General features: G+C 42.3%; 1 protein-coding gene across 1 annotated transcript; it reads left to right on the forward strand.

Moving 5' to 3' along the window:
- Positions 1-8,090: 8,090 nt before the first annotated feature.
- myl1 (myosin, light chain 1, alkali; skeletal, fast) lies at positions 8,091-16,670 on the forward strand (the record flags this gene model as incomplete). The annotated part of the gene is made up of 6 exons (XM_080752508.1): positions 8,091-8,225; positions 10,054-10,081; positions 11,905-12,048; positions 14,281-14,451; positions 15,603-15,680; positions 16,642-16,670. 6 exons carry the CDS (start codon positions 8,091-8,093, stop codon positions 16,668-16,670), a joined length of 585 nt encoding a protein of 194 aa, XP_080608634.1.
- Positions 16,671-18,898: the final 2,228 nt, after the last annotated feature.

Below are 18,898 nucleotides of genomic sequence, written 5' to 3' on the forward strand. Positions count from 1 at the left end.
GGCCCTGGAAGTAATGTTATGAAATCCACTCGCTTGCTGCTCCTCCGTAATGAGGTGACATAAAAGATATTCTGGGGTGAAAAATAACCCCTAAACACAACCCCCACCCTTCACCTGTCCTCCTATAGCAGTAGTTCTCAATTTGTTGTAATAAAAGAACCACCAGTTTGACATGCATTAGGGATTAGGCTAAGGACCCGCATTTAATGGCCTTTCTATCTCTGAGACCCCAATTTATATTGTAAAATCAATGTTAATTTAACTCTGAGTGTACAAATGGAACCAAATCCATTTGTACACTCTCTGAGTTACAGACCCATAAAGGTCCATTCCGGAAGTTGGTGGTTTACGAGGCTCCATTTGGTTTGGTGGTTAGTTTTAAAAAATCGTGGAAAATCTTCAAAAATATTTCAAATACTTCTACTAAGATCTTTTGAAAAACCTATGTTTCTATGTCAGTGATGCTCAAACATTTTCATGTGAAGGACCCCTAAAATTATATTTGGCCACGGATCCCATCTGAAAAAATGTAGGGACCCCAAAACCAACATTTGAGTTACAAATCTTCAAAGATTTTCACGACTTTTCAAAAATAGCAGATCTCCCTCTAGTCCCCGGACCCCACTTTGAGAACCAACGTCCAATAGGCCCTGTCACTAATAACTCCGCATCCGGGGTCCCGCTTCCCGGAGTTTCTGTGTCTCCCATGTTGCAGGTTTCCATGGACTGTGATCACAGACCCGTCGGCTGCAGATCAAGCGGACCGGGTCTCTCCACGGAGCACAAACTATGGATTGCTACCGTTACATTATTATAATTTATAACACACATCAAATCACTCACTGAATTGAGTGCAAGATTTTGTCTAACATTATCACCACTTAATCACTTGTCTTAATCCCTCGACTCTGGGGTAAACTGGACATGAGTTGCCTCTGTACTTGGTCCAATCTCTTTTCCCTCTCCGTGCCAAATATCTTCGGCAAAAATAGCCGATATACTGTACCAGCAACACGTCGCATTGTGAGCTTGTAGATCGTTGATTTCCTTCAGAATATAGGGATGCTAGGGCTTGGGTCGAAACATTTACAGACCTGTGTTTCATCAACCGTGATTTTAACCGTAGGCCCACTGCTTTAAAATTGTTTAGCAATGCAATTTTATAGTTCCTTTGAAGCTCATTCCAGGCCAAAGGATCAGACAACTGGACCCACTGAGGACCCCCCAGTGTCACTACAGGGGGGGGGGGGCTGCCAAATCCTTGTGTGATATATAGGAGGGACTTTTTTTTTACCCTAGCATCCATATTCTGAAGGGAGCATTCACAGAAAATAGCAGATTCATCTGCAGACCAAGAAAAAAGGGCAGACCAAGTAAAGACCCAAAGGTTAAGGTCAAGTGTTTCAATCAGTTGCAAGGTGGTGTCGTGGGAAAAATATGGAAAATATACCTGATCTAGCAGATGTTTCCTTTTAATAATTTTCCCCTCACTACGCCTATGTTAGTTTCAAAATTTCGATGGAATGATGAAATATTATTAAAAAAATGTTTATACATTTAACAAAACTACAAATTATTAATATAAAAGTATTTTTAAAATATTTACCCGTGGACTACCTGTAATAATTGCCATGTACCACTAGTTGTCCGTGGACCACTGGTTGAGCAACTGTCAAATCGAGGGAATGATAATGTGTTTGAGATTTATAGTTGGTGACAAACCAGCTTATGTAGGGTGTCTAGGGCTACTTGTATTACAACGGACACTCCAACATAACTTCTGAGACCCCTGTGCACATATATAGTATTTTGCATCATTGTTTGGGTGGAATGGTTAATGGACCACAGTGGAAACCACAATAATTTGTGTGTACATCATCCATTTGGGTGTTTTTATGAAAAATATGAAATAAAAAGTGCTGTCACAGGAGCGTGCATTGTGATGTGTCATTGTGTTGCATAACCTCTGACCTTAGCTCACGCATGCACCACCACTAGGCCTACTGCAGGAGAGGATTGCTGACAGTGGAGGGAGATCGTTTTACTCAAGTAAAAGTCGCAAAACACAATATAAAAAAAGAAAATCTCTGTCACAAGTAAAAGGCTGCATTAAAAGATTTACTAGAGTAAAAGTAGAAAGGTATTGGCATCAAAATAAGTACCATAATGTTGTTGTCGGGTGGAAACCTTGTATGTCCAAAACCGTTTGTTTTGTATTTATCATTTTAAAAATTATTTAAACTAGTGAAAACAGACGATCTACAAGCACACAACGCCTCGCACCGCGAGGCGTTGTGTGCTTGTAGATCTGCTGTTTTCACTACTTTTGTGCAACAGCCTTGTATGATGAAGCAGGGATTTGCTTTGCAAAAAAATTTACAAATTTGAAACTTGGAGATACAAGGTTTCTGCCCGACAGTGACGACAAGTAAACACTAAAATGTGTCAAAGGGTGTCAGACTTTTTCGAAAATAGCTGATCAACAGCTCAAACTTGTAGATGAAAATCAAATAGCCTAGTTATAAAATTGGGCTTAACTGGTTAATGTATGTTTTGTTGCGACCGTCAGGTCGCAAGTTACTATGAGAAGCTCCACCAGCTGTCTCTCTGTGTGTCTGTCACGTCACCTCACGTCACACTTTTGTCCCTACTCTTATCTCCGCCACCGTTGGCCCTATCGATGCCAAACTTTGCACACACACTCCTTGGATGGCAAATCACAACCTCCGCCCCTGATTTCTCACATGGCCCTCTTCTAGTGTCACCATCAGCCCTGATTTTTGCAAAACACATTTTTTGGACACTGCTCCTACAGATTTTGGCCTCTACATTCATGTCATCAACATGCATCTGTCCCATTTCCCATGTTCCCTCCTGATTGGCTACCATTGCCTTTTAAAGTTTGTGTATGTGACCTGACGGTCGCTTATCTCCCGATTAGGGAGTCTTACTGGTAATAATCATCCAAATCTGCAGAGAACTAACCAAAGAAGTCAAATAAAAAAATACATTTGGGAATACCCAAGTGAACTAAATGTACCTCAAAATGATGCTTACTACAGTACTGTACTTGAGTAGATACTTGATTAAGTTTCCACCACAGATTGTTGGGGGTGTCCAAATGCACACAGCTTATAGTGTGACCTCTCTCCACCCCTGGGAAGGATAGCTGTTAGGTCTCCATGGGCGGTTGTTGAAATGGAGACACAGCTGGCATGCGTCACTGTAAACCTGCATTGCCCTTTACTGTAAAATTTAAAGTCACTCCTCCTCCCCCATGCATGCATGAGGGGTCCGGGGTCTGACCTCATGCTCGGAGCTGCCACTAGGGGCGTGTCAATGCTGTTTATGAATAAGTAACGTGTTTACTTACTTACTCAAGAAGCTTAGCGTAGGCGATTAATTCCCGGCTAATGTGATACTGAGGACGATTCCTTGCCAGCGTGATGAAGCAGACTGTATTTAGACCACTGGGCAACAAGTCACTTAGGTTTGGGACAAACATTGGCGATAGAATATCACTCCAGGGCGGTGTCGATTTCGTCGACTAAGACTACGATGAAAAGTGTTCGCAGACTACCTTTTTTTTCACTGACGAAAATGAAATATAACCTAAATAAAAACTATGCTCTGATGACTAAAACTAAGACTAAATACATTTCAACAACACATAAGAAGTTAGACAAAAATGTGGAGAAGAGATCCAGTCAAACTAAAAGACAAGTCGTTTTATGTTTGGTTGCGCTTGGGTGCTGCGCTCTGAAAATAGCAGATCTACAAGCTCACAACGTGTCGTGCTGCGGCATGCTGTGAGCTTGTAGATCGGCTATTTTCAGCATGCAAAACCAGGCATTACGATGCCACCATGGTCTGACAAAATATGTTTTGGGTTGATAAAATCAACTGTACATTTGGTCGACTAAAATCGTATGATATTTAGTCGACTAAGACTAGACCAAAACTTTTCAGCTGACTAAATCTAAATGGAATTGTATTCTAAAGACTATGACTAAAACTAAACCAAATTTGCTGTCAAAATCAACACTGCTCCAGAAAGTTTGGGACATACTTGTATTTACTGTGAGAAACCATGGCATCACAAATGACAATATGTCATTGTACTGAAAAAAGCTCTCCTTAATTCAAACACTGACAGAGTTAGCATCATCCACACTGAAACAGATTTAAAATCCTTATTATTCACATCCTGTCAGCTTGATCAAATCCATGCTTCACCTCCACGGCCTACCAGTGTTGATTTCGTCGACTAAAACTATGATGAAAAATGTTTGTCGACTGTGTTTTTTTTTCACTGACAAAAACTAAATAAAAACTAAATAAGAACTAAGCCTTGATGACTAAAACTAAGACTAAATACATTGACAATTTTGTCAACAAAATAAAAACTATAGACTAAAACGTTAGGGAGGGACTAGTGGAAAAGAGAGTCGTTTTATGTTTGGTTGCTCTCAGGTGCTGAAAATAGCAGATCTACAAGCTCACAAGGTATCGCAGCGCGACGCGTTGTGAGCTTGTAGATCTGCTATTTTCAGCACACAACCACGGGTAAAATCAGTCATTAACGATGCCATCAAAGCCTGCCAAAATACATTTCAGTTGACTAAATCAACTGTAGATTTAGTCGCCTAAAATCTTATGATATTTAGTCGACTAGAATTAGACTAAAACGAATACTTTTCAGGTGACTAAATTATGACTAAAACTAAATTACATTCTATTCAAAAGACTGATACTAAATCAAAATGTGCTGTCCAAAACAACACTGCGGCCTGTACTTCTTTGCTCAAAGCATGGCAAACTCATTAGTACTAGAATGGAGCTTTGACTTCACGCAGGACAGGTGCAGCGGAGAGGGGCAAGGTTTCTCTTCTAGGCGGAGGAGGGTGAGCAGAGGGGGGAGGGGGGAGGGGGGGGGGGGGGGAGTCAGTCTTGGAAAAAGGTGATGTCGGATGCCAGCAGGCGAGCCTCGCATGACAGCTGAGGGAATGAGGCTTTCTCTGGCGTGCCCCCCTTGAGATGGGGTCACTAAGAGCTATGGGGGGGTGGGGGAATGGGCTGGAGGAATGTATCCCCAGTCCCCCTGCTTCATCACCACCACCACCACCACCACCGGGGCCCCCCATAGCAGAACGGAGGAGGGGGTGGGTGGGTGGGTGGGTGGGTGGGGGGCAGGGGAGTCACAAGGTGTGTGTGTGTGTGTGGGGGGGGGGGGGGGGGGGAGTGCATAGGACTGAGTTACTAGGGCCCAAGGTGGATGGGGCCTTTATTATTATGGAGCTTGTAGATCTGCTATTTTTGAAAAGTCGTGAAAATGTGCGCAAATCTTTGAATATATGTACTTTTTAAAGCGAACATTCGTAACTCAAATGGTTGCTTCTTGGGGGTCCCTGGAACTAAATATTTTGAGATGGCGGTCCGTGGCCAAATACATATGATTTTGGGGGTCCTTCACATGAAAATGTTTGAGCACCACTGACATAGAAACCTAGGTTTTTCCACACAAAAAAAAAAAAACTTAGAAGGATTTGACATATTCAAAGACTTGCAGACATTTTCACGATTTTTCAAAAATAGTGCCGCGCTGTGAGCTTGTATATCTGCTATTTTTCAATAGTTGAAAGCACAAAATAATTGTGCGGGGGGCCCGCAGTGAATCCTTGTACCCAGGGCCCAGAATTTGGTGCGACACCCCTGGGTGGGGGTGCACTGTCACTTGGAGACAGATATAGACAAGAATTAAGGGGGACAGAATTTGCGCTGTTAGCCCTGCCCCCGGTTAGCGGTGCAGGCAGCTGAACGCTCGGTGTTAAGATACTATCATCCTTCTAGTAACTTCCACATTCTCAGAGGCTATAGCAGGGGTCTTCAACGTTTTCAGGCCAGGGACCCCTTAGCTGAGAGAGAGATGAAGCAGGGACCCCCCACTACATATTATATAAAATTGTGTTGCAGAAGAAAGATTTTCATAGGTTTCTTTCATAGACAGCTTAGACTTGTTTGACAGCACCGCCATCATGTTGGAGTAAAAAAGGCGTTGTAAGCTTGTAGATCTGCTATTTTTGGGTAATGTTTTTTAGGTAATGTTGCACTCAGAATAGGGATGCTATAGGGTTCAAGTGGTTAATGTAAAAAACATCCAATGACACAAAGATTTGGCGGCCCCCCTGTACTATCTCTGAGGACCCCCTAGGGGTCCCGGACCCCCTGTTGAAGACCCCTGGGCTATAGTGATGGTGGCGGCCATCACTCTCACTGCGATGTCTGCATGGGGCAAATGACCTGTTGGAGGCATGATCACCCACGGCTGCAAGGGCACGTTCCAAATTGATGGGGGAAAAAAATAAAATAAAAATCTGTGGATTTGGATTTAAATGAATGATAATAATCATATTTCATTCATATAGATACAATACGATATTACTTTATCAGCTCACTGAAATGTGTCTTGTGACACAGCTCAGCAGCCCATGTATGCAACACAACCATATTGTCACACAGTATTGATTGGTTGATTGATTGATTGATTGATTGATTGATTGATTGATTGATTGATTGATTGATTGATTGATTGATTAACAGATTGCAAAAAAGAAAAGAAAAGCACAGGAAGCACTATATGGCTTGTTTCCAGTGGGGTCCTGTTTATTCAATTAATTGTAAAATGAACCAGATACACAATACTCGTGGCAATTAGCATGGCACAGTTTCCTTTGTCTGTCATCACAGTATAAGTGTTACAATAAAAAAAAAGGAAAAAAAAAGACCAAGTGGGTGTCTTGGGTTTTCACTGTTGCCAGATATAGATCTTGGGAAATGTGACCATGAGAGACTGAAATCTAAATTTGCTACCTGACCCACTTCCTCCAATCAGCTCACTTGCTGTGTTTTGGGTGACACCGACACACACTGCCTAATTTATGGACATTTAACTAAAGAGTGACTTTCTGACAGGCGGCCACACTCAGTCAGAGGAGTGAAGTGACACAACAGCGGGGCACTTGTCAGCTGACAAATGGCAATGAAATAATAAGTGTCAAGAGTCAAATTACCATGATGTATGTCTCTGTCTTTGATGCTTTGACTGTGTTTGAAAATTGTTGAGTAACGAGGTTACATAAAGTCTATTATATGATATAGGCTATTATATTGAGTTTTTCTGATTGATTGAAGACTTTATTAGAAGTTTGCATAGGAAAAGGTACAGTTTCATGACGGTACAGTTCACTTTACAAGGTCTACTAAAAGGAGATCCATGAAAAGTCTAAGCTTTATTTCCACAGGAAACCATTAAAGTATCTCATATAACATTGAACATTTATCCAATACGAACCAGCCCCACGCATGTTCCAATACCAATTAGGCAACGACATGGCATCGGCAACGTAAATTAATATTCAAAACTCTCTCTCTCTCTCTCTCTCTCTCTCTCTCTCTCTCTCTCTCTCTCTCTCTCTCTCTCTCGGAGAGCACGGAATGGTGGAAATCTTTATCATAATTTAAACAACCCCTAAAATAAAATTAACCACCCAAACAACAACTGACTAAAATGAGTGAAGCCGCTTCGGGTGCATCACGCATCATCATCATCATCACAGTAGCCCGCGCGTAAAACGCGTAACAGCCGCGCGTAAAACTCTACCGAGCGAGCAGCGTGAGAAAGGGAGGGAGGGGGGCAGCAGCCCTGAGCCTACCTGCGGTGACCCGAAATACCCTCATTCAGTTAGCATATTTGTGTTATCCTCTTTTTCTTATTCTGGGCCCACGCCTGAACAAACAGCCCCCCCCCCCAAAACCCAACACTCCTCAACAGATGAAACAGCCCCCCCCCCCCCCTTACTCCATGTTAAGCGTAACACCCTCCTCTCCTCCCCTCCCCTCCTCCTCCGCAGGCTGCACCAATCGCCTCCCTGGGATCGCTTTCACGAGGACGCACGAGGAGAAATAGTTCATATATATACGCCTAGGCGGACCGTTTATTGCGCTGAGTCTCCTCCACTGCATCTACTGGGGTTTGTGTTGTGTGCTACTGGGTTATAAGTCACCACTACTCATCTATCTAAAATACAAAAATGGCACCCAAGAAGGAAGCTGCTAAGCCCGCCGCCAAGGCCGCCGCACCCGCCGCCGCCGCCGCCGCACCGGCACCGGCACCCGAGCCAGAGGTGCCCGTTGTGGCACCAGGACCTGACATGTCCGCCGTCAAGGTAACGTTTGCGTCTGACAGGATGGGAGTATTATGAGCGGAGCGGAGCCCATGGGAGGGATGGCAATGGATGGATGGGAAGGGATAGACAAGTGGCCGCTTGGAAAAGTTACATTGGGAAGGGTTCATCTGCTAATGGCTTGTGAAAACTCTCTGATTGTATTGAGAGAGTTGAACCCTAACCCTAACCCATTTGGATCTATTTAGGCTATTTCATCAATTTTAATGTAACGCATCTTAACGGTCTATTCTTGTAGGATGACAGCTATCAACCGAAGCAACTTTTAAATATGGGCAGCACATATTTCTGTTTTGTTGTATAGGTTGCTGTTTTTTTTTTTTTTTTTTTTTTTTTTTTTAGGCCTGGCTATATGTTTATTTCTGCTTCCTTCCTTTTTTGTGACAGTTATTCATTGACTAAACCTGGCGTTCCTTTCAGGACAGTTATAGTAAAATAGGACTTCATAGGACTTCAATAGGCATTGGATGTGCTACAGCCTACTGGATGTAGGCTAGTTAGAACATCATTTAATTTATTTCATCCCAGGTAGTTTGTGGTCTTTAATAGGGCAGTGCTCCTCAAACCTTTTTTCATTTCAAGGACCCCCGTATCTCTGACTGAGTAATAGCCTATCTATTTCTGCACACTCTCAGAGTTACAGGCCTGTAAAAGGGCCCATTTGGACCCGGCAGGGGGACCCCACTTTGAGAATAGTTCTTTCATAGATATCTTTGCTATGACAGTGAGTTTAGTCTTAAAGCTTTTGATTTAATCCTTCATCACTTGATGAAGAAGTTCCTCACAAGGGGCTGACACTAAGTCAGTTTGTGAAGCAGCAAGGTGTGGTTGAAAGACCCCCCCTTCCCCCCCCCCCCCCAGCACCATGGATAGAGACTTAAGGCCCGCCCCTGGCCTCTCCTCATTGGATCAGCGGCGCGGTGACCAAGTGCCACCGCCCGCGGGGGGTGCCACCAAATGTGGAGATGTTAATGCATCTAAAGATGGCACCACCGCATATCGGGTGGCCTAAATCCTCTGCCCACCAACCTAATTTTGGCCCGGGGGAGAGAGATTATAACCCTTTAAGCCAACTTCAGAAGTGATTGGTTTATTCTGTAGATTAGTGGGGACATACGTGTCTATGCCTGGCATTTAGGATTGATTGTTGTGGCTTTGCTGTCCCTGTTTGGGGTTTAATTGAGATGACATCATTTGCAATATTGTTCTTTTTGTTGTGGAAAAAGGGAGAGGGTCAGTTTTCCAAGTCGCTGTCACCTGCCAGTGTTGTTGTTGTTTTTTAGATGTTCTGTCAAAAATGTTGCGGCATTGTTCAGTGTTAATTCTATGTCCTACCATGGTTGCACTGTACCAATGCATATATAATAGTAACCCCACATTGTTTGTTCTGCAAGCTAAGCAACAATTCAAACACAACATTAAATCACATGATAGTCGTATGTATTATTATTATTATTATGATAGTGGTTAACCCTGAGAGTGTGCAAATGGAACCAAATGGACCCGTAAGGGTCCATTTGGTTCCATTTGCACACTCTCAGAGTTACATACCCGTAAAGGGTCCCTGGGGGGTCCCTGGACCCCCACCACCAACACTACACTAAAGCCCCACACCTGGCACACACACACACACACACACACACACACACACACACACACACACACACACACACTCATATAGGCCTACTTTTCCTATTCATTGATTCCTAAAAATGGAGCAACCACTGTATAACAGTTTGTGTGACTTTTCTTCTGGAAGGTTCTCTATTGTTTTATTTACAAGCCCCGTGTTTGCTTTGTTTGTCCTTAGCTTGACTTCACCCCAGACCAGATGGATGGTGAGTACACTTGATTGCTTTTAATCTTTTTTTTTTTTGACACCCATGAGTGGCACTTCCCACAAACCGTATCGCATTGCTATTCTAAGTGTATAGTTAATGTGATATAGTATCATAGCGTAATAAAGTCAAAATATTGCAAAACCGGCATTAAGGCCTCAGCGATGCATCATACAAAAATGGGTGTGACAGACTGACAGCTGTCATTATTGTCAAATTGCACATACAAAAAAAAGCCTCTGTGATATTGTCGTCACCTGTCGGTTCGTTAGCAGCTATGCGTCATTCCGCTCAGCTGTGGTAAGCTTGTAGGGCGAAGGTCCTCAAAGTGGGGGTCCACGACTCCACGGAACCCCAGGGGTCCTTCAGGTGGTTCCAAATGGGACCATTCAACCACGTAACTCTGAGAGCATACAATAATGGAACCACACGGACCCGTTAAGGGGTCCTCCATTTTAAGTATACTCTCAAAAGAGTTCTGGGGGTCCTTGAAATGAAATGGAAAAAAAAGCTAAGATAATTACGAACCCCGACCCGCCACAAAGTCTGGCCCGCGGAGGCGGGTCGTTCCGCTGGCGTCAGCATTCCCTACTTTTATCCGGGTCAGTGGCCAAGCGCGGCTTGCCTTTAAAAGGAGGGGGCTCATATTCTCAGCTATGTTTATCAATTCCAAGGCGGTCTTCTGAAAGGACCCCACCACCAGGGCTCTGAGGAAGGGGGACAGCTGGGACAGCTCGTCCCATGAATGAGTCTGTGACTCATGAGTCTGTGACTCAAGTTATATAAGAGGTCATCTCACGTCTCTTCCTTCCTGGTCACTTGGGTCACTTCCGGCGACTGTAGGTCTTCGGAAGTATCAATTCGGTTAGGAGCTAAAAAAAAAGAAATGTTTTGAAAATATTTTTTAAAAGAATATGCTTCATATATGTGTTTCTGTTCAAAAATGTCCACAAAAAGCGTGAAATAATGATACAATAATCATTTTGACCTTTGTCAGGCTGACACTTTGTTTACATCCTAGTCTATTATTTTATATGGATTGATAGGATGTAAACAAAGTGTCAGCCTGACAATGGCCAAAATGATTATTTTATCATTATTTTTACGCTTTTTGTGGACATTTTTGAACAGAAACACATGTATGAAGCCAATTTTTTTATAAAATATTTTCGAAATGCATTTTTTATTTAGCATCCGTTTTTCAAGAAAAAGTTGACTATAGCTCCTTTAAAATGTAAAAAAACGGGGCGAGTTTGTAGATCGGCTACTTTCAAATAGCTGATGAATATAGAGTTAAAGTGGTTAAACTTTGACGCTATATTAACTCATTTAGCTAGGTAGTGTGGGGGGGGGGGGGGTTGTCCCCGGGTCCCATTGCTGATATAGACCACTAGCAAACAATATCGCTTATAGATCATCTTCACACCCAAAACACCGAACCGCACAGTCAAATCATCCGTTAATTTATCTGTTTGCACTTTCTTCTGTTTTGACATGGTCCTTAGCACTACAAAAAATCAATGACCATACATGAAGCTAGTTAGCATTTGTTTTTGTTTTTAGGTTTTTTAGAACTTTGATTATACTGTGTTTTTTTCTAGATAGATATCCACTTGCATTTGTTATATTGTTGATGATGTACTGACATATTATCTTGTTTATCATTGTGATGTTATCTGCTTATTGTAAGTCGCTTTGGATTAAAAGCGTCTGCTAAATGCCTAAACTGTAAACTGTAACTGTCCTGTGTCGATTGGTCGCCTCAAGTACGAGTGCAGAACGTGACTCTCTCCTCTCCTCCCCTTCCTTCCTCTGCTGTGTAGACTACAGAGAGGCCTTCGGCCTGTTCGACAGGGTGGGCGACAACAAGGTGGCCTACAACCAGATCGCCGACATCATGCGCGCCCTGGGCCAGAACCCCACCAACAAGGAGGTGACCAAGATCCTCGGTAACCCCAGCGCTGACGGTAAGAGAAGCACACACACACCAGAGGGCATTAACAATAAAGTCGACTTCATTACACAAGTCGACTCCCACCATTACCAAGTCGAGAGTCGAAGTTGAAAAAAAAAAAAACTTTCTATTGTGAAAATAGCAGATCTACATGCTCACAACGCCTCACATCGTCGAGGCGTTGTGAGCATGTAGATTGGCTATTTTCACAATTTCAGCCTCTATGTGTTTGACAATTTGGACAATGTTTAATTTGCCATTTTAGAGGTATTAAAAAAAGTCCTTAAATTGGCACTTTAGAAATGTGGAGATACACTTGAACCTTATTGTTTACAGTTGAGTGAGAAAACAATGTTTCACATTAAGTTAATCATCTGGGGACCCCCCGAAATTAATTGGGGGGTCGTCGTGTGTGATGTGATGACGTCATCAAACGATAAAGTCGACTTCAACTCGACTTTTTACTGAGTCGAGTCGACATGCAAAAATCACAAGTCGTTAAGGCCCTAACACACACACACACACACACACACACACACACACACACACACACACACACACACACACACACACACACACACACACACACACACACACACACACACACACACACACACACACACCAGAGTTATTATAGTGAACTAAAACAAAACATTTCAGTCCATCTGTCTGTCTTCCTGGCAGGTGGTAGCCATTGACTTCTGTGCCATCACTAGCACTGAAACCCTCTATGTTGACATGGTTGACAGCATTCCCAAGGGCTCTACACTAGGCCCCACTCCTGTCGTCGATATCTTAGCCGAAAACAGACAATCTGCAAGCTCAGAAGAGTTCAGAGTTTTGTTGACTGGCTGTTTTGCGCTAAATGTTAAACCCAGGATAGGGATTCTAGGGTCCAGGGTGGTTAAAGGAATAGTTCACCCCCAAAATGACTTTTTTCCTATTGATTACTCATGCCATGGAGACCTGAGTTCCATAACAATTTTTGTCTCATTCCTAAGATAATAATTTGATTACAATACATTTACCCCCATTGATTCCGGATGGGGACCCAAATGCGTTGGGGTCCCCATCCGGAAGCAATGGGGGTACATTTACTCAAATCAAATTTTTGTCTTAGGACTGTGACAAATGCAAAAAGATATTATTGAACTCAAGTCTCGATGGTGTGAGTAATCAATAGAAAAAAAGGCATTTTGGGGGTGAACTACTCCTTTAAGCCAACAGCACAATAGGTCGATTCACATCGCATCATTGTTTGACAGTAACTATTTACCAAGTAATGTATGTATGACTGCAATATCATTACTTCCCCAGCAACTACTGGTGTAACTCCATTTCAATGTAACTTCAAACCAAAACAGTAATGTTAAGTTTGCAAACAAAAATTGCACCAAAGGCAAACATGGCAAATAACTGACAATAAATGATTTAATAGATAGATTAGCTATTTCCACTATTTTTGTGGAAATAGCACTGAAAATGTATGAACCTTTATACTGTACTTGATAATGATTATGTATTAATTGTGACAGATATCAGCTGTATAGCCTACTGTATCCCAGTGGTTCTCAAAGTGGATTCCAGCGTCTGTCGGTTCCTCAATTGACCCATACAAGTCAGTAACTCTGACAGAGTACAAATGGAACCACATTTTGTACTCTGTCAGAGTTAAAGGACAACTTTAGTTTTTTTACAACAAGGGTTCATATTTTAGATTGTAATTAAAGAATATAAAAGACGAGTGTTAAAATTATTTATTGTTTTAGAGATTCTTATTTCAGTGGTTGGGGGCATGCGTACAAGAGGCTAAATATGTCATTTTACCCAGAATAAGCCCATTCCCAAGATACAACGCAACCTTTCATGGTTGGATGTGACTTATGGGGGCTAGAAGTGTTACTGTAAATAGCAATAAAGAAACTGCTGGCTTATTGTGTCTAAAAATACATATTTAGCCACTTGTACGCATGCCCCCATGCGTACGCATGCCCCACATTTTGCGCACGGTAAACGCAATAAAACAATAGAACGAAGCAAATGAAAACATCTTAACACTCACCTTTTCTTTTCCCTAATTATAATCTAAAATATGAACCCTTGTTCATATTTTATTTTAAAACAAAGTTGTCCTTTAAGAGGAGACCTTGAAAGTGTGAGAACCACATGCTGTATGCAACCTGTATCACATTCACTCCTGGATGTCATCATCATCACCCCGCCTGTGTTCTCTGTCCTCACCCAGACATGGTCGCAAAGAGAATAGAGTTCGAGCAGTTCCTGCCCATGCTCCAGACCATCGTCAACGCCCCCAAGGTGGGATTAGAGGACTACGTTGAGGGTCTGCGTGTCTTTGACAAGGAGGGCAACGGCACCGTGATGGGCGCTGAGCTGCGTATCGTCCTGTGTACACTGGGTGAGTAGTGTGTGTGTGTGTGTGTGTGTGTGTGTGTGTGTGTGTGTGTGTGTGTGTGTGTGTGTGTGTGTGTGTGTGTGTGTGTGTGTGTGTGTGTGTGTGTGTGTGTGTGTGTGTGTGTGCGTGCGCGCGCGTGCGTGCGTGTGTGTGTGTGTGTTAGGGCATTCACCAAATATTCGAATATTCGAATATCAAAGTCACTATTTGACGTTGTTCACCGAAGTCGAGTATTCGCTTTTTTCTTTTTTTTTTTGTCAATGGCCCTGGTGGATGAATTTGTTAATGCTCTATACCAGGGCTTCTCAAACCTTTTTTAGGCTGTGACACCCAAAATAAACATAATTTTTGAACTGGGGACCCCCACCCTGACAAGCACTTGGAATTGTAGGTATTACATTTAATGTGACTCGGTTCCGCAGATAAATATTGTGAAAATAGCAGATCTACATCTGGCGTTGTGAGCATGTAGATCTGCTATTTTCACAATGTTCGCCTCTTGCTTACTTAATATTTGACAGTTTGGCCAGTTTGGCCAGTCCTGTCGAATATTCGACTATTCGAATACTTTGAGGTCGAATAATTCGAATACTAAAAATCAATATTCGTGAATGCCCTAGTGTGTGTGTGTGTGTGTGTGTGTGTGTGTGTGTGTGTGTGTGTGTGTGCGCGCGCGCGTGTGTGTGTTGTAGATCAGCTCTCTTTAGCCATTTTTTGACAAAACAATACATACATGTTTTACCCATGCATTCCCTGTATACCAGCAGTTAACGATTATGGAATTTAATAGAAATTGGCTCAAATAATTGGGTCACATAATAATAGCGACAGGCCTGTGACAGTGGTGTAAAGTACTTATGTACATTTACTAAGTACACATCTGAGGTACCTTACTTTACTGGTGTAAATACTAAGGCAAACACTGTACTTTGACTTGTATTTGAACATTTTAGTTTCTAGTTACTGTGTAGATTTTGATTATCACAAAACCACTTCAGACCTATTTTACATAATGTGACAATTTGAATAGCTTGCAGGTGCAGACGCAGCTTGCAAATGCAATATTGATACTTTTACTTGGGTAAAAAAAAAATGTTTCGTACTTCTTCCGTCCTGGTTACTGATATCACCCATGTGTTCCCCCTCGCCTACAGGAGAGAAGATGACTGAGGCTGAGATCGATCAGCTGATGGCAGGACAGGAGGATGAGAACGGCTGTGTCAACTATGAAGGTGAGATTCTAACCACTATAGCCCGGTGGTTCTCAACCTTTTCAGGCCGCGACCCCCAAAATAATCATATTTTAACACAACGCCTCGTGTTGCGAGGCGTTGTGAGCATGTAGATCTGCTATTTTCACAATTTCTGCCTCTAATATTTGACAATTTGGCCAATGTTTAATTTGTCATTTTAGACTAGAGGTATTAAAAAGTCAAATTTTTAAATGTTCCAGATACCCTCTATGCACCTAAACTTTATGTTGGTTTGTTTACTTTTGAGTGAGGAAAACAATGTTTCACATTAAGTTAATCATCCCACAGGTTGAGAACCACTGACTTAGCCTAGCCTGGTTAATAAACCAGACTGCACAACACCACCCCCTGTGTGTGATAGAGTCTGACGCTTGCAGTCAGGCTAGATTTAGCCCACATAACAGTAAAGCTTGAAAAAACACACACTCTGTGTATGACTGTAGTACAGATAGCTACTCTCTGAGTAAAAAACCTTTACTGTAGAAGTTTAACCCAAATGTATGTACTTAAAGGAGTAGTTCACCCCCAAAAATGACTTATTTTCTAACAGTTACACACTCCACGAAGAGTTGAATTCATGGAGAGTTTTATTTATTTTGCTTTTGTCACATTCCTAAGCTATAATTTGAGTCTCAAAGTGATTCTTTGGGTTAACTACTTCTTTAATTAGCCGGGGTCCCCAAATGGTCAGCAATTGAATTGCCCCAAATCTCTTATGTACAATGCATCTTTGTGAATGAAACATCAATCAATCAATCAATCAATCAATCAACGAGCTCACAACGACTAATAGACCAACTACTTTCGCAGAATGTTCGTCCGTTAAGACATTTCAGGACATTAGGGTTAATTCATGTGGCTAATTGTCTCTTCTATATCTCCCTCTCTCTCTCCTCTACACGCTTGCTCGCTGCTCCCGGGGGATTCGCTTCGACCGCAGCCTTCGTCAAGCACATCATGTCCGTGTAAAGGAAGGACTGCCGCTGACCCAGTGGTTTATGTGTGCAGAAGACGACCCCATGGCGTCATGGCATCCCACTTCGTCGTTCCAACACAACCGCCACCACCACCAACCAACGGAACAGAAGTCACACCAAAAAGGACAATGAGATGTCATTTCTGAATGACTGTTTTTGTTTTGTTTTTGTTTCGGGTTATTTTTCTTTTCTTTTCTTTTCTTTTCTTTTCTTTTCTTTTCTTTTCTTTTCTTTTCTTTTCTTTCCAACTGGTGCTTTCTTCTCTCTCTTCTTCCTTTCTTTCTTCCTTTCTTTCTTTCTTTCTTTCTCCTTTTCCAACTGGAAGCGATCTGCTTTTTTCCTGCAAGATGTCAAGAAGCTCTTCCTCTCTTGACCTGCACCACCCCATGTTGGGGTGGTGTTGTCGTTGTTGTCCTAGTTTCTTTTTCTTCTTTTTTTTTGGGGGGGGGGGGGGTGTCTGGCCCGATCAGTAACGGGAGGGAGGGTCCCGGTCCCCCTCCCCCTCCTCCTTGTCCCATTACTGACTGTCTGCCTGGCTCTCTTGTCGGCCAGTGGAAGTGAACTGGCATGGCCCAGGACTGGCCAAATCAAAGCTGAATCTTTATCATATTATTATTATTATTATAACCCAAGCACCCCCTTACCCCACCCCAAACCCCACCCCAAACCCCACCCCGCCCCACCTCTCCTCCTCCTCCCCGAGTCTTAAGTTATTGTACTTGTCCTGTACTGTCATTTCACAATAAACTTTTAACAAACTCCCATTCCAGGAGGTCCTGTTCTATTTCTTTTTTGTTCCCGTCCTGCATGTTATAATAAATATATCGTCGTTGTCGGGGTGGAAACCTTGTATGTCCAAATTAACCGTTCGTTTTTATCGTTAAAGTAGTGAAAAAAAAATAGTGAAAACAGACTATCTACAAGCACACAACGCCTCACGGTGCGAGGCGTTGTGTGCTTGTAGATCGGCTGTTTTCACTACTTTTGTGCGACGGCCTTGTCTGATGAAGCGGGGCTTTACTTTGTGAAAAAAAAACATACAAATTTGAAACTTGGAGATACAAGGTTTCTGCCCAACAGTGACGATATAATACTACTACTAATATCTATATTTATGTAGCACTTTTCGAAGTATTCATTTTATGACTTTCAGCGTGGTCGTTCGTCACAGTGTGAAGCGGATCAGGCAGTGATATTAAGACGGTTGAGGAAACTTAAATACCCTTTGCTCAATACATTTGAAATGTCTTGGCACCACCAAGACATTTTTGTCGAAGAAATCAACTAGATTTAGTCAACTAAAATCGTATGATATTTGGTCGACTAAAACTAGACTAAAACCTTTAAGATGACTAAAATATGACTAGGCCTAAAAGTAAATAAATACCATTTTATTCAAAAGACTACAAAACTAAATTAAAATTTGCTGTCAAAACACTGCATCCGAGTCTTGCAGCTTTAGTTTTGGAGCGCTGCTTTCTTAACTTGGGTGGTATTTGAACTTTAGTTGTATTTATAGCTGATCACCCACTGCCTAAAGGCATCCAGACAGAGGAGGCAGCACCTGCTGCCTGTTTCTTACATGGTTAAAATGGAGTTTGAAGTGTTACCCTGAGTTTATATTAGCAAGGGGAAGAAGTGTCTGATAAAATGAATAAACAACTTTCTGAGGCTGCTCACAAAACCCGCGAGTAAACGTTAAAATGACCCCAACATGTTTGCAAGTGTAATATCCCTTAACGCAGTGGTTCTCAACCTGTGGGTCGGGACCCCCAGAGGGGTCCCCAAATGATTTTGGGGGGGGGGGTCCTCAGATGATTAACTTAATGTGCAACATTGTTTTCTCTCTCAACAGTAAACAAACCAACATAAAGTTTAAGTGTATAGAGGGTTAGGTTATCTGCACATTTCTAAAGTGACAATTCAAGGACTTTTTAATACCTCTGAAATGACAAATTAAACATTGGCCAAATTGTCAAATATTAGAGGCAGAAATGGTGGAAATAGTCGATCTATACATGCTCACAACGCCTTTTCACAATAGATTAGAACCGTGTTATACAAAATGTAATGCCTCAACTCTTAGTGCTCGCCAGGGTGGGGGGTCCCCAGTTAAAATATGATTATTTTGGGGGTCGCAGCTTGAAAAGGTTGAGAACCACTGCCTTAAAGAAACAAATAAGAGTAGGCACATCTTCCAAACAGGGGCGTTTTGCTCCC

The sequence above is a fragment of the Nannobrachium achirus genome, assembly GCF_963921795.1.
Source record: "Nannobrachium achirus genome assembly, chromosome: 22".
In the NCBI taxonomy this organism is placed as follows: Eukaryota; Metazoa; Chordata; class Actinopteri; order Myctophiformes; family Myctophidae; genus Nannobrachium; species Nannobrachium achirus.